This window comes from Tenebrio molitor, chromosome 1 (assembly GCF_963966145.1).
Source record: "Tenebrio molitor chromosome 1, icTenMoli1.1, whole genome shotgun sequence".
NCBI lineage: Eukaryota > Metazoa > Arthropoda > Insecta > Coleoptera > Tenebrionidae > Tenebrio > Tenebrio molitor.
This window is the reverse complement of record NC_091046.1, coordinates 18,783,728-18,800,349: the sequence shown is the minus strand read 5'-3', so window position 1 is coordinate 18,800,349 and position 16,622 is coordinate 18,783,728. Positions and strand designations below refer to the sequence as shown.

At 36.0% G+C, this 16,622-nt stretch overlaps 1 protein-coding gene and 1 long non-coding RNA gene across 2 annotated transcripts in view; one reads left to right on the top strand and one right to left on the bottom strand.

Moving 5' to 3' along the window:
* Positions 1-2,539: 2,539 nt before the first annotated feature.
* On the bottom strand, positions 2,540-4,443 carry LOC138128985 (uncharacterized). The gene is made up of 2 exons (XR_011158992.1): positions 4,279-4,443; positions 2,540-4,227 (listed from the first exon to the last, which is right to left on the bottom strand). It is a non-coding gene; the product is annotated as an uncharacterized lncRNA (long non-coding RNA).
* Positions 4,444-6,764: 2,321 nt separating this feature from the next.
* LOC138128902 (heterogeneous nuclear ribonucleoprotein U-like protein 2) overlaps positions 6,765-16,622 on the top strand; it is a 44,919-nt gene continuing 35,061 nt past the window's right edge. The window contains exons 1-8 of the mRNA XM_069045138.1: positions 6,765-7,067; positions 7,387-7,589; positions 7,658-7,855; positions 7,907-8,156; positions 8,551-8,675; positions 8,732-9,427; positions 9,489-9,758; positions 9,811-9,933. Of these exons, the coding sequence (XP_068901239.1) occupies positions 6,926-7,067; positions 7,387-7,589; positions 7,658-7,855; positions 7,907-8,156; positions 8,551-8,675; positions 8,732-9,427; positions 9,489-9,758; positions 9,811-9,933 (2,007 nt within the window). The 5' untranslated portion in view covers positions 6,765-6,925. The remainder of the gene's footprint in view (positions 7,068-7,386; positions 7,590-7,657; positions 7,856-7,906; positions 8,157-8,550; positions 8,676-8,731; positions 9,428-9,488; positions 9,759-9,810; positions 9,934-16,622) is intronic.

Genomic DNA, 16,622 nt, shown 5'->3' with positions numbered 1-16,622 from the left:
GTGTTGTGAACTATATTAATTTATTCAAAAGAAAATAACGCTTTGTTGCTTTGATAAACATACTAGTAGATAAATGTAGGATAAGGTACTCAATTAATACTTACTCAGTACTCACTTAGTTGTTGTGCGCACACGGAACGATGTCTTTTTAAAGTTTATAATATAACACTATTTTTTTTTTGTGTCTACACTATAGCAAAACAAAAAACCAAGAAAGCTTCTAGAACGTACCGGCGAGGCGGCTCAAAACTAAAAAGACTAAAGGATCCCTCACGCCCACACCACCGCGGAAATATTCGCACCGCTAAAGAATTCGTATCATATTGTTTACATGATAACAAATCTGCACGTTCGACTGGCAGGAATTTTTCTGCTTTCCGTAATTTGAGTCGACCATCTGGCTTGGAAATATCCGCGGAAATTCCTTTCTTATTTTTTTTAAATAGCAAAAAAATCAATGGCCGATCGATCGAGTCAGACCGGCGGCCGGCCCACCGGGCATCCGGCCCATCGGGCATTTGCCCGATCTGCCCTGTGGCCAGTCCGGGCCTGGTTATACCTATAATGGCGTTCGCAATGAACCGGGACCGTTTTGACGAAGTTACTTTTTAACGGTATGGGTATGACCACCCGCTAAAAATTAGCAATTTGAGTTAAATTTTAACTTTTGGTTAAAATTTTAGTTTAGAGAATAGCTCAGTGGGTTAAGAATTTTTAACCGTTGTTTTAACGTTTAAGTTTTAACCAAGTGTCTTACAGAATAGGCCCGATTATATATTATTATACCGGGTGTATTATGAAAAATCTTTGGTGCTGTAACTTCCTTATTTTTCATTCGATTTTAATAAATGATGTGTCAAACAAAATCATTTTAAATGGGCTACAATTTGAAGTGATCCAATATTTGTTCTTGAGTTCGGTTTTTGACAGATGATAGTCAACTTTTTTTTTTTCAAATTGCACAAAGTATTAACTTTTGTTGCTCAGTTTTATAGTGATTTTTAATCAAGCAGTCACATTAAACAGTAATAAAAGTGCATTCTAATTTTGCAAAGTGACATTCCAGACTATTTGACTCCGCCCGATAACACAGAAGAATCGTAGCAGCATGTAGAGGGATATGGAGGGAGCACTGTTCAAAAAAGTGGTTACGACCGCGCTTTTCTGTAGACCTAATAAAAGGTCTCCAGATGAGCCGAGCGAAACCGAAGTTAACTCATCTTTCCAATGGCGTCCCGTTAACTTTTTTTCTGGGGACAATTTTTGTAGGAATTGTAGGAAGACCGAAGACGACCGTAAATATTTAGTTCAAAATAAAAACAGATCAGAGTTATACAACCGAAAAAATACAAAGAGAATTCACCAACCGGTTCACGTGTAAAAAAAACAAATCCCAGTAAAATGACGGAACACGACGCCTATGAAGCATCTGATGCCCAACGACTCTCGTCACGAAATTTCACGAAGTACTGGCGGTCATTTTTAAAGGTGTCATAAAAGGTATCCGCACAGGTCTCGCGACGTGCCGCTTCCTTTACATTGCCAGCATATCCCTCCACGATGTGAACAAATACCACCGGAATTTTTATTAAACGCCCCAATAGGCGTCAGTGGAAGGTTTCGAATGTGCCGTAAAGAGAATGGAGGTACAGTCGTTGACCAAAATAAAATAGGACAAAGTGTTACCTTACGACGGTTTCACAATTCAAAGACTTGTGTAGTGTAACTGAGGCGTATGTGTCTCAGATTACAACTTGATTTGACTTGACGATTGACTTACAAAAAGTTAGGTTGTGTTTTTTCACTTGTCATCTCGTCACTGTCACCATGTTCAATTGAATGATTGTGAGTTTTTGAAATATTGTCGAATGATGACACTTATCAGAATTGTTTTTTTATTTTTGACACTTTTGTTTGCTAAGAGATGGATTTCGCAAAAATATCGAATTACACAATCGAAATTTACTTTGTCCTATTTTATTTTGATCAACGACTGTACCTAATTATAGCACCAAAGATTTTTCATAATACACCCGGTATATCACCAAATTTCAAAAATCACTGTAAAAACGTTCCGAATCGAAAATTTTAGCTTTAAACAGCTCGTATCAATCGACTGAAAGCCGCAAGTTATTATTTGCATTATTTATTGTACACTTGAATGCGAAAATTTCAAAAATTCCTCTCATTTAATAAGTGATAATTGGTGATATTACATGCACATTACAGTTGGCTTCAAAAAAAACGGGAAATGAAATTTGACCTAATGTGAATTGGAAATTTAATTTGTCAGTTTATGTTGTGATGAACCAAGTGGGTAATTCAAATTTCCCACCAAGCGTCCATCTCATTTTTTTTTTCTACCAACATACGCAATGAAAATAACACCCGCGAAATTCAAAAATGGCCAAGAGCGCGTGATCGTACCTCGTTAATTTCCCTACGTTGTGTTTTTTTTTTTTATACAAACTGAACATTACCAGATTCGTCCCAACAGGGTTTGTGAACCACACAGAAGAGTGCAAATAAAACAACACAATAATTAAAACCAGCTATTTATTCAAAGTTATGATTTTAGTTAACGCCGGGATTCATGAATAATAAAACGTCTCGGGAGAGGGCACCCAAGTCTCCTCAAACGTGAGAAGACTACTCATTTAGAACTCTAGGAAAATGGTGAGCTCTGGCCATTCTCCCAGACCCCCGAATGAGGCTCCGCTAAAACCTCTCCTGAAAATACGAACAAGTCCGAAGTGACAACGTGGACGGGACAGTTAGTGAGAATTGAGCACAACTGATTTCATAAACAACACAATTCAAATTCAGAAAAAAAACAGGAGGGTCATGTACATTACAAACAAAACAGTTACTTCGGACCGTTCGAGCGAGAGCGGGCACTAGGCGAGAACTTCAGCATGTTCTTTTTTTTTCTTTTCCAAGTTAATTTACAAAATACGGCAGATACGCTATAGAAGGAGTGAGTGGCTTTGGGTGGTCCGGGGGTCTGTGGTACCTATCCTTACGACTTTATCATTTCCCGCCTACCCGTGATTTAGTGCTAAGGGGAAAAAATCCTAACTGCTTTATGTTAAGTCAACAAATTGAGGTACTCTAAGTTCATCGGTTGAATTGAATATGACTATTTCAGAGCAAAAACAAACGACGCTTGTCAAGTACCACAAACTTCGAGAACAGATTCCCATTCCGGAAGTTCTGTGCCAAGGAACTCGGATTCAACTTACACCATGAGCGACGTTGCGGACCAGCATTCAGCAAGCCCCGCCAAGCGTTATGGTTTTCGGGTCTCTCTTGGGGCACAACATGTTAAACGAGGGGCCGCGGGGTCGTGTTCAACGATTGGATGTTAGGAGCAACTAAACCCCTCAAACTGAGAGAGACCCTCGCGATAAGGAAGAATTGACATTTACAGCAACTGGAAAATGTAAACGAAACCGCGACAAAACTTTGTTGACGGAGTAATCTAAGAACACTTTCAGTTTGGGATGGAAAAGTGGTAACAACCAATAACACATACATAACAATAAAACAAAAAACACAGTCCAGTCGACCCTAGCCTATTAGAGCCGGATCATCGACAAGGGGCCCCCCCTTGAATAATATGGAGGGCGCCCCGGGACTAAACGATGAAAATACCTAAATGTAGAAGATCCCTGGATAAGGAAAAAGCCCGCGCAGATACCTGAAATATAAACCCAATTGGTTGCTACCGGGATGGAAAGTGGAAACTTTCAAATTTTGATTAAAAATGTTAAGCAATAAATAAATACTTGTTACACCAAAAGCGTCACTCGGAATAATTAGAAAGGGGATCAAAGTGAGGGAGTGCGCTGATAAAAAGTGAAAGCCCCAGACCCACGCTAAAACTTGGTGTCATTTTCTTTTAGGAAAATTAGTGAATTGTAAGAACCTGCTTTGACAACAAAGGGAAAACGTGATCCGTCAATTTTATAAATTTAGCAAAACTAGAACCAGGCTGCCTTACGCTCCTTCGCAAGCTTATAATGTTAAAACACAATACATGGGGATGGTCGAGATAAATGTGGATTTTGTAAAACATGGTGGAAACCCACGTGCGACCCATTTGTGTCTTATTATTGTTAAACTACATTTCGCGCGAAGCAGAACTAATTTTAGTACCCCAAACACATACCTAGTTCAAAACAGAAGTTGGACAGCAACATTTAGCACAGTTCAATAAAAAAACAACTAAAATCGCCCAATTAGCACACAGAAAAATACACGGTACTTCTGTACTACTCTGCGGTCAAGAAAAAAGTGCCCTCCAGAAAAAAAAACATGGCCGTTCATCCCCTGTCGACTTTCACCCACGCCCCCAAGCGGTCGCCGACGGTACCGAACGCCGGTAATTCTATAGCTTTCATTGGCGGTTAGTTTTGAATTCAAAAGCGGTTATCTCAATGTCAATTTGTACCTGTTTGACAGTAGTATTTCTGACACATAAGTACAGTTTTTTAACCTAAATTCTAAAAGGCCGTTTCAAACTATAAAAATTTAATAAAATCTGACAGAACTTTTTCTGACAGTTCCCCTTTTTTTTGAAGAAGTACATGTCAAGCAAGATATCTAAAGTGGGTACAGGTTGCAAAGACACACTTGTCATTTGCAACAGCACTTTTATGGCATTAGTCATTTGAAATTACTTTAAAACTGTACTTATATGGAAAATATTCAATCCAAACTATGATTTTTTGGTCCCTTTATGCCTTTATTTGGTTCAGAAATATTGAAAAAATGCTGTTGCAAATGACAAGTGTGTCTTTGCAACCTGTACCCACTTTAGAAAGAATGGTATGTATAGCAACTCGACGCCATTTTGCCGTTCAAAACCGATGCCAGGCCGCCAGGTGTCGCCATAGTAGCGAGGGACTGTCAAACTGACGGCATTCTGACAACAACAAGCCAATTTTTTTAAAATTCTCCTTTGCAGAACTTAGAAAAGCTCCAAGGGAATTTTCTATGGCCCCAAGTGTGGAGTAAAGCCTGTGGAACTACATTAGGGTCAAAAGACTTTATCTGCATGCAACAATTTTGTGGTAGCATTTTAAAGTGAAATTTAATTCGAAGAACCTTAGCACCTAATGCCATTCCTACGCCCCACTTGGGTGCGGGTCCTTCCACACAAACATCCCGTTATTTTAGCATATCAAATCCCCGTAAGTCTCATCCCTTTGTGTGTCCTTCTAGGGACGTATGCACTGACAAAATTTAAAAATACACTGGGGCTTTGGCAGAGTAAACCCGCGCTGAGATATGACATTTGGTGGTGGAACTTTGCGCGGACAAAATTATTGTTCAAAATCCAGCAACACAAAATTCATAGTCCTGTGGGATGTTCTGATTCTGAACATGAAAAACCATTGACGAAAGCAAACACTATCCCACCTCCACCCGGCGGCACGGCAATTTTGCCGGAGTACATACACTATTACGAATAGTACTATCAAGTAATAGTGCAGTGCTTATCAACATAATTACCGGCGTCTCGCCTCCGCATTTTGACTTTGTTGTGTATTATGTTCTGTGTCAATGTTAAGGAACTTCCTCACGATGTGACATGAGTATAATAATATACCTTTTTGAATTTCAACTACCAATGTGTTATCTAAATCCAGAATTTTTAAATTTTTAAAAAGAGATTGCGGTACTATTCCCGTTGCTTAAATTACAAGTGGTAAAATCGAAATTTTTTCTAAACACCAAAGATTTCTCATTGCAACGGACAGCTCTAAATGTTTATTAATTTTTGTGTTATATGTCTGTGTTATATTATGTGAATTTGGAACAGCTATATCTAAAGAATGTGTTTTTCGTGCCAAAAAGAGGCAAAGCTTGCAAAACTTGTTTAATTTAACTCATTGTATAAATTTTTATTAAAAAATAACATTTTGTTTAACTTTCTTATCGTACTACTTGACATTTGACAGCTCAGTGACAGTCCCAGAAATGTCACATCTGGCGTTCGTTTTTTGATCACGTAGTTGCATGGTTGCAGGTATAAGTTGACATCCTGACAACTGAAAGCTGCGCGCTGCCTCCGCGAGGCGGCGCGGCAGTCGTCAGAAACCATAGATCAGAAACAGAAAACGATATCAGGCAAGCGTATAATTCGGTACTTTGATGGCTAATTTATTCCAAATTTTAATCAATTTGTAATGCTTTTTCGTAAAAATGTTATAGAGAAAAGTTTTATAAATTGGCGAGTTCTTCCACTGGTTAAAATTAACACACGTATGCAGGTACACTCTGTATAATGTTCGTTTGTTTTGTAGGTTGAGTTTGAAAAGTAAAATAAACCAAATGTACCATCGTGATCATTAAAAACGACTACACTAGAAATTTGGCTGTGTAAATTTGAATGAATGTCATTGTGACAATTGAAAAATTCCACAGTTAAGAGATTTTCAAAAAAACCATTCTGCAAACCCGAATACATGATGGTGGTACCATTAGAAACATTGCTGCCAAACTGGGTGTTAGCACTAGCACTGTGTTGCGGTCGGGTTTATTTTCACGGATTTGAAAATTTTAAATATTGAGGTTGACAAACTGACAAATCTCGGTACGTTCACTCAGCCTAAATTTTCAAAAAACTCAGTGGCGTCCCAAGTTAAGTGTAGTCGTTTCGTTTTTTTTTTTTTATCACGATGGTACATTACTCATTGTGATAACTTTTTGACAGTGTAAAGATTGTTATTTGCAGTTTATCTATCTGGAGGAAAATTTCATATCCAGGGAAAAAAAAACGATAAAAGATTAACGCATGCGCCGCCAAACCAACGCATCACGTCCGCCATTTGCAAAATTAGCGCGTGCTTTCTGCGTGTGTTGTAAAATATTGTGTTGCGAGGTTTTTGTTGTGTAAAACGTGAAGCTGTAAAGGAAAATGAGCTCGACAATGGACCCTGCGAAATTAAAAGTAGTAGAATTGCGGGCAGAACTTTCTAAACGCGGCTTGGATTCGAAAGGAAACAAACCGGCGTTGGTAAAACGTCTGAAAGAAGCCCTGGAAGAGGAATTAAAGCAGGGTTAGTTTATAATGATGCAAACAGATATTTGTTTTGAAGTGAAGGCAGCGTAAGGAAATAATACGCTTCATAACAATAGCTTGCCCTTTTGTTTGTTTATTTATGTTTTTAAGACGGATAGTAGAATTGCCACATTTGATTGTGTACAGTTTAATTATCTGTTACATTACGAGATGTTAGCGATATTTATTACATTAATCACCACAAAACTTAAAAGTCATCAGTCTTGTGGTGCACAAATACGACTCGTGTTTTAAATCGTGATAACTCAACAAGGCAAAATTTGGCGGGAAATTTAATTGTCTAATTTTTTCAACAGATTTACCTGATACTTCTATTGGTGACACATCAACAGAGGATTTAGACAATTCACAAGCAACTGAACAGTCCATTACTGAAGAAGCCAACGTACCTGACAAAGAACATGAAAAGACAGACCCACAGTGTGCTGCTTCGCAGCAAGAACATAATACAGATGCTGAAGTTACAGAAACTGCTGATAATACAGGAGAGAAAATGGAAGTATGTAGTTGATCATTAAAATGATAAAGGCTCTGTGTTATGTTTTCTTCATTGTTATTTGTTTGTAGATAGAAGAAGCACCACCTCTAGAAGCAGTTACAAAAGAACCTGAACCTGAACCAGAACCTGAACAGAAATCTGATGCACAACCGGAACCAGAACCTGAATCTGAATTGGAAGAAACACAAGAATTAAAAATAGTTGATCAGTCAGAAGAAAAAGAAATCAATTCCAATATGGAAGAAAACAAAGAAAATGGCGAGCAGGTAATTTCTCATAGAGTGATTGAAACATTAAATACATCCATGTATTTATAGGATGAGCCTAAATCTCGAAAATCTCGTTGGGGTACTGAGGTTGACAGTTTAGAGGTCACAGAAGAAGAAATACAAAGTAGCCAAGCTGAAAGTGTTGATGTGCCCAAGGTTGATAAAGATGCTGAACCAAAAGGTGAAAAACGAAGACGCAGCAGTCCATCCCCTGATCGTTCCCAACGGCGACGCAGTAAATCTCCAATTAAAGAAGATGAACCTCCTATAGATAACGACAAAGTTCAACTTAGTTGGTGTAAGTAAAAATTATGTAGATACATGAAATGTAATCTTGGGGTCTGCTGTGTAGTTTGCATGAAAATTTGTTTTCGTATCACTTTCTGTATTTCCTTTTACACGATTAACTTCCTACCATTTTAAATTAAAAATATTTTGCAATCTCGATCATTTAGCTGCCCAAATTTTGCACGATTTCATTTTATTTCATGGATTAAAAAATTGTATCTATATTTTTGTAGTTACTGCAATTGTACCTAAAGTGTAGACAATAAAGCGTAAATTTAGAAAATGTTTTTTTTTTTTACAACTTTCTCCTACTTTTTAAACTTGAAAAGTGTGATAAACTTGTTAAAGTGATAAGAAACTACTTATGTGTTGAGAAATAGTCCAAGTGTTTATTTTAATTTCAGATGACTCTGACCTTCATCTACAGCTTGATAAAGAATCATTCTTATCAGCAAAACCCTATCATGAAGGTGCTTTTGGATATGCATGGGCTGGAGTTAGAGCTACTCATGGTGTTAGTGCTGGAAAGGTATTAAATTTTGCTAATTAAAAAAAGTAAACAGATTTTACAACTCTGTATTTTAGGTTTGCTTTGAAGTAAAAATTACTGAAGAGTTAAAATGGGAAGATTTGTCAAAATATTACGATAAACATCGTCGAGATCAATACAAATCTTTCTCAAAACATAAAACTGACGATGATAAAAAGAAAAGTGAAGAAGAGTTGAAAAATAAAGATGATGACCACAAAAACGAAAACATTCCACCTGAAAACGGTGAGAATTCCGAAAATGCCCCAGAAGATGTTCCTGAAGTGAAAAAAACTCCTGAAAATGAAGCAGTTGATGAATGTAAAAGAGAACATGTTGAGACTCCAAAAATTGAAGAATCTGAGAAAGAGATGATGGAAACAGATGAACCTGAGAAGCAAGTAGAAGCAGATGAAAATAAAAGTCAGACAGAACCAGATGAAAATAAAAGTCCAACAGAACTAGATGAAAATAAAAAGCAGATTGGAGAGGATGAAATTGGAAAACAAACTGAAATAAGTGAAGCTAAAATGCAGACGGAAAATCAAGAAGAATTAACAAATAAGGAGCTTGGGGAAACTATACCTACCCATTTGTTTCGAGTTGGATGGTCATTATTGGATACAGGTCTCCAACTGGGAGAGGATAAATATTCATACGGCTATGAATCTTCTGGCAGATTTGTGATTAATAAACAGTTTCAAAATTATGGCATCCAATTTGGAGTTGGTGATGTAGTTGCGAGCTTTTTGGTAAATGAATTATACTAACGTTTTTGCTCTCCAGTATTATTTTCTTTATTTTTTGTTTCAGAATATAACAGAGAGTGGAATAAGTATTTCTTATTCGGTAAATGGAGTATCACAGTCAGAAGCAGTATCAATTCCCCTTACAGATGTCCCAGAAAATTTTGCTCTTTTCCCTCATGTTCTGTCCCGCAATTGTGCGTTTCAGTTGAACTTGGGAAGTCAAGAAGAGTCTTGGTTTGCAAAACCAGAAGAATTCAATGATTATGAATTTTTAGACAAGGTGGAAAGCAAAATTGCTGGTCCTGCACGTCCTGAAAATAGAAATGATTGTGAAGTACATAATTTTAATTATTGTTTGAAGTTGTTGCTTATTTGTGATGTTTCAGGTTATTCTGATGTGTGGTTTGCCAGCTGCTGGAAAAACTCACTGGGTTCGAGAGTATGTGCAATCTAATCCAGATAAAAAATATACTCTTTTGGGAAATACCCATTTGCTAGAAAAAATGACGGTGAGTTATTTATTAAGAAGGTTTTTGCTTGATAATATTGTGTAATTCAAAATGATTGTGGATAAGTAGGGCAACTATGTACGAAAATGTATGTGGAACTGTGGGTCATCGACATACAGGGTGATTCTGAAATAAGTTTGGAAAAAAAAAACAGTAATTGGTGATGATGAGCAGGTCATAGACAAAAAAAAAATCTTATAAATTTTTTTCCGTTTTCGAGATACAAATGATTGAAAATTTGATCAAAATTGCTAGTACACTGCTGAGTTAAAGGTGATTACCTGATTATCTTGGTAGTTTAGTTTTTTTAATTTTTCTATTAAAGGTGCACGTCTGTCACAAACGTAACCTTCCTCCTCTCGATCATTTCCATAGAAACATTTACAAAGCAGTGTGCTTGCACCTATGACTTTATTGTGGTTGCTAATGAAGTGACAAATTTTCCCTATTCATAGGCGTTGGAAATAACGGGTCACTATTAAAATTTTCACTTAGGGTTGGCTATGGAACATTCTTTGTTTTCCGTTGCACCTCAGACAGTGATAAGTTTGACATAGTTAACATTATAGGTTATATTTCAATTGACCTGACTGACATTTGTCGTTCGTTCTTGCGTGTGTCTAAAGTAACAGAAAAAATAAAAACTCGTTCAAAGCCAACTCAAGTGAAAATTTTAATAGTCACCCGTTATAAGGATATAGGGTAATTTCCATCCTTTTGATTTCAGCTCCAAAAGTCATTTATGCAGAATTATTTTGCGTTAAGGATACTCCACATTTTTTTCCAAACTTATTTCAGAATCACCCTGTATACTTAGATATGGACTGCTAATGTAGGCTGCGCGAGCGAAAAAGCGTAGAAAGAAACAACAATAAACTTAGGTATGTCGCTATCGTTCTTTTGACGTCATTTATTATCGAAGGGCCAATAAGAAAATATCGGAGAGAGAGAAGGAACCACGAAAGAACTGAGCCTAACGTTATTTCCCTTTCTTTCTATATATGTATGTAATTTGGATGCGGAGTCGTCCATTATAGTATTGTCGTTATTAGAGTGGTATATACACTGCGTTTTTTATTTCGCTGAACATACAATTTAAAATGGCTATGTTCAGTTCTAAAATGGACAAGTCAATTCATTTGAAACCAAACTTACAGATCCATGAATCCTATGTTCAGTAAAATAAAAAACTCACGGTATAAGAGAAAGTAAGCTCGATCCTGGTTCCTAGGGGAGTTTTTGAGAGTTACATTTGAGGTGGCAGCCTGGTTGCCACAGGCTTTGTAAAGTAAATGCAAGCAAATTTAAACATTTAGTTAACATAATATTTACATTTTATTTTCACTCTAGTAGACATTTTGTTAATGAGCAATTTTATTTAAACCTAGATAATAATAATTTTGACAATAACAGTGCAGCCAATTAACCATCGGACAAACGCCCCTAGGAACTAAATTCCACGTAGAGAAAGTAAAACCTAGCGCACGTTAAATTTAAAATATATTCTTCAAGCAATAACATTTTTGCCCTGAAATTATGCTCTAATTAATATATTCTAATGCGTTGTGTAGTGTTGGGTTAATTTAATAAAATTTAAAATCTTCCAATCTCGTCATAAATTGACCAATGAGAATCAAAGCCAGATTCAATCTGTATAATTTTTCATCACATTTGCCACGTAAAAAAAGTTAAGGTTAGAATTTTGCTGTCAAGTCCACAATAATTATTGTTTTAAAGTCTGTTTTTTTTTTTAAGTGAAACTTTTTATGGGAGGGTCTTGAAATTCTGATCGGCAACCTTTTTGTGTGACGAAAAGTGGTGGGGGTAAACACTGTCTCGCACAACGGTTGCGCTAATATTTCCATCTCACTTAAATGTAAGTTAATCTGTTTGACACGAAACAAACATCCCTTAAAATTGAGTATACTTCTGTCTTTGTTCCCTCTTTAATTTGGAGGCTTAAAAATGAACAATGATCAATGAGTTACGCATTTCGATATTGTTTAGTGTTATCGTTGTTTATAATTTATTTTCTTCATTAAAATATACAATTTTGTTGTGAATATGCTATTTAAAAGTGATTGATGAATAATTACAATGTTTCCCTGTAATACAAAAGTTTCACTTCTATCGTGCGTCTTTACGACACATTCTGTTTTTTTTTTTTAATATAATCAATTATCAAAGTGTTGTCAGGTTGGCAGAAAATTCGAAACAGTTATAAATCATGTTTGAAACATTGACTTTTGACATTGACACCGATTGTCACATTTGACAAGTTAAATTTAAATTAAAGACGTGTCTCACACTCATAAACATATGCAACATAACCTCAATAATGATCTAGGCTAGGGGAAATATAGGGCGAAATTGAAAGAGAACTGGACCAAATGTCAACGATTTTTAATATACAGTTTGGTCTTTTTCTGTATTTTGACACTGACAATTGATTATAAAAAAAACGGACTATAGGTTTAAAAAAATAAAATGTCATTAAGACAATTCGAATGTCAGAATTTTTTTCTGTGTAAATCAGATCGTTTTAACAAGCTATTTGATTGGTAACTAAGAAAATGTAATGGGCGGGGCAGATAAAACGTTACGTTCTCCTTGGTATATCTATACAGGGTGTTTTCGAAGTTGAGGCGTTCCTTTTAACATGTGATAGTATGCGTTGTTCTAAAGAATTTTAGCCAAAATCACCTTAGTAAAATGTGTACGGCAATGAAGATACAATAAGTTAATTTTTTTGAAACCGGTCCTGCTCAAATTTGCGCTGATTTGTTAGAAATTGGAATTGACAAAAAAAAAAATCAAATGATCATGGACGTTAATAAAAACTACTGTCAGAGTTGTCATCTAATTAGTCGAAATAGCTTTATTATTAGGAAAATAATGAGCTCACAGATACGTTGCAAATGCATGGGCAATGTTATGACGTTATCAGAATGCATCTGCAGCGTCCAGAGAGTATTTCAAAGCGATTTCCGGAAAGACACCATTCTGGGCCAGGTTTGTTATTAATCTAGTACAGCGGAGAAATGGACAGGAGCGGACTTAAAATTTTAGAAAACAATAAAAATATACAATCAGTTATCTCCGTTAATACAAACATTTTACTAAGAAGATTTAGGCTAAAATTCTTAAGAATAATGTGTAGTACCTCGTATTACAAGGAACGCGTCAACTTCGAGAACACTCTGTACAGTGAGCGGCAAAAGTATGGAATAAATTCCTTAAAAATTAAACAAAATTTTTTTCAAAAAAATCTTTGGACAGGTCAATTTTAGTTTATAAAAATACATATTTTAATACAAAATAAAATTCCAAGCAGTCATTTGTTTTCGAGTTATGACGTCATCGATAGTTAGATAAATAGAAACCCTATTTTTGTTCTTGATTCTGATAGGCCTTTTAATTGTCTAAACACCAGTATAAAAATTTTGTTTTCTTACATAAAGAAATTTTTGAGAAAAAAAATAATACAGTTGGAAAAATTAAATTTTATAAAGAACAAAAACAAGTCAAAAAATTTTGTTTAATTTTTAAGGAATTTATTCCATACTTTTGCCGCTCACTGTATAGAATGTTATTGAAATGCGTTAGGAAAATTTAAACGGTGATAGAACTTATCAAAACAAATTACTTTTCTATTTACCATTTTTTCGAAAAATCTTTCTAAACCCAGATAAAATGTTAATTAGTTTGATCGTAAATTCTAGTACCCGCCAATGTCTCCGTGCGTACATTAAAAGCGAAAGAAGATAAAAACTTAGATAGTTAAGCAAAAACCAATTCTTTATTCGTAGTAAGTGAGAGTGACACTGAAGTTACGCACCACACTTGATCAAGGGCACTAACCTTTAAATTAAATGTTAATCGATGCAACATGTCAGAATTTTATCGAATTGCCCCGGTATCAACTGGAGTCTCATACACAACATATTTTAAATGGCCCCATAAAAAAAGTCACAAGGGTTTAAGTCCGGTGAACAAGCTGCCGATAAAACTGGTCAGTTACGACCTATTGAAGAAACCATTGACAAAATGCAATTCGACGTGGTGGATCTTCTGATTTTAAGTGTTGGGCGCGTTGAAGATGATACGGATGTAATCCCTGTTCGTGCAGCGTTCTCCAAATTGTAAAACTGGCAACGTCAATTCGTAATGCAAGTCGTCGGCAACTAACATTCGGTTCTTCGTCAACAGAACAGGACAGGACTAAGAGTCTCATAATTCTTTAAATGCTGGACAGCATTCACAAAGCTAGGTACGTGGACAGGGAACTTGGCGACCGGGAAATCTCTTCATGTACCTACATACAAACGCCTGGTTGCATCAGCATTTGATAAAGTTTCTCCGTAGATGAGCACCATGTCTGTTAACTCCGGATTGGTGTACTGCACCATTTTTAACGATAATTACCGGAAATTCACTCTCTAATAAATTGTAAACACGGCCGCATGCAGGTGAAGGACGTGACTAAATTGTGTCAGTAAGTTTTTGCAAGACCTATCCGCCTGGGTTTTTGCCATATTTACTTTTGTTGCGTTGACGTTTTTCGTACGAAGCCGTTGTTCTTTCACGGTCCCATCCATAAACGACTCGATGGGACGGAATACGGTGAAAATAAATTCGAGCATAAATTTGAGTTTTCGAAAAAATGGTAAATAGAAAAGTAATTTGTTTTGATGAGTTCTATCACCGTTTAAATTTTCCTAACGCATTTCGATAACACGCTGTATGTCGATGGTGTGGGTAGGATAGAGTTGACATTTCTTTGACAGTTCATAGTCGCGTAATTTTGAAAATTGTTAAATCAATATGCAATGGTAAAATATCTAGTAGTTTATTTAACAACTTCGTGTGTAAATTAGACTTTTTTTGGCATGAGTGCACGAGGGCCAAAAAAGCCCAATTTACACAAAAACGAGTTGAATACAAGGTTTTTTTGTTCGACGAGCTTCTTAAAGGCTCCAAATTGCTTAAAATCTTTAAAATTAGCTTGACGTTTCGTTTTGACAAGTTGTGACATTTATCAAAATCCTTTCACACAGGAGAAAATTCTCAAATTAATTAAATGCACGCATATGAAATGTCATACAAATATCAACTGTACCCCATCCACACAGTTGCCACGTACATTTTCGTACATAGTTGCCATATTTATCGGCAATCATTTTGAATCATCCAATATACAGGGTCTATCAGAACTGGCGGACCAAAATAATACAGTTAATTCATCATCTTCTGGGAATAATAGGGAAAATGTTAAAAAAAAATCTATCTTAAATAGTGATTAGGAAAGAAGCAATTTAAACTGGCCAATCCTGTTGATGTTAAGTTACCTATAAATTAGTTTTCCTGCTTTATTTGTAACTATGGATGAATTTCAAATGATGCATATGCATTTTTGGGTATCCGCATTGTTTGTGCAATGATGGACGTTTTTAGGTTATACAGCGTGTTTATAAATGTCTGTTATCACGTTGCCTTTGAAAAAAGCTAATTCTCTACAAAATCGTGAACTTGACTAGCAATGCACGTCAAAATAATCATACGTCAAGTAGACAGATTGTGAAAGATGGAATTCGAACAAAATAAATTCATTTTAGAGGCTTATTTTAGGAACGGTATAGATAACGATGGTGTCTGGGCATACTCTGTCGAGCCTTGTCTCGATCAATTCCGCATCAGATTTCCGGATTACCATTATGACGATCATTGTCTATGTCAGAAAATCAGACGAACTTGAGAACGCTTTCAGGAAACTGGCAGCGTCGTAAAAAGCAAGTCTTCAAGTAGGCCACCAGTTGCTCAAGACATTGTGGAAGATATCCGCGAAAGAATTGAAGATAATCCAAACATTTCTTTGCGGAGATTACACTTCAGTCTAACGTTCCTCTCAGCATTTGCCATAAAGTTGTCAAAAAGAATTTAAAAATGCATGCTTATAAAATTAACGTTTATCAGGAATCGAAACCTCAAGATTTTGAAGCACGCGTTAATTACTGCCACTGGTTTCAACAAACTTTTGACAATGATCTCTTAGATTTAACCTTTTATTCTGATGAAGCCTGGTTTATGTTATCAGGTTATCTAAATTCTCAAAATTTTCGTATATGGACAACCGATAATCCTCATGCATATTTGGAAGCTCCACTACATCCACAAAAAAATAGGTATTTGGATAGCGGTTTCCAGAAGAAGGTTAATTGGACCAATATTTTTTTAATAATACGATTAATGAACAAAGGTATATAGAACAAATTCTACAAAATGTCATACAGCAACTCGATGAAAATGAAAGGAATTATGGTTGGTTCCAACATGACGGAGCAACAGCACATACAACCCAAGAAAATTTAGCTTTTTGCGACAAATTTTTGGAAACAGGATTATTAGTCGTTTTACTAATCATCCGTTCTCAGCCCGTTCCCCTGATCTCACTCCTTGTGATTTTTCCATTTTTGGCTACCTTAAAGATAATGGGCCGTATCACGACAGCGTTATTAAAGTTGCCTTAACTAGAGTTGTGATTAAAGTAAACATAAAACGATACAGATTTATGCAATTATAACCTGCCAGAAAGAGATGAATTCGTTACCAAGGTAATTAGAGTCATGATAAAATTTAATAAGGGTGTCATGATACGGCCCAATGTGTTTAAGAGAACATTTCAAAATTTG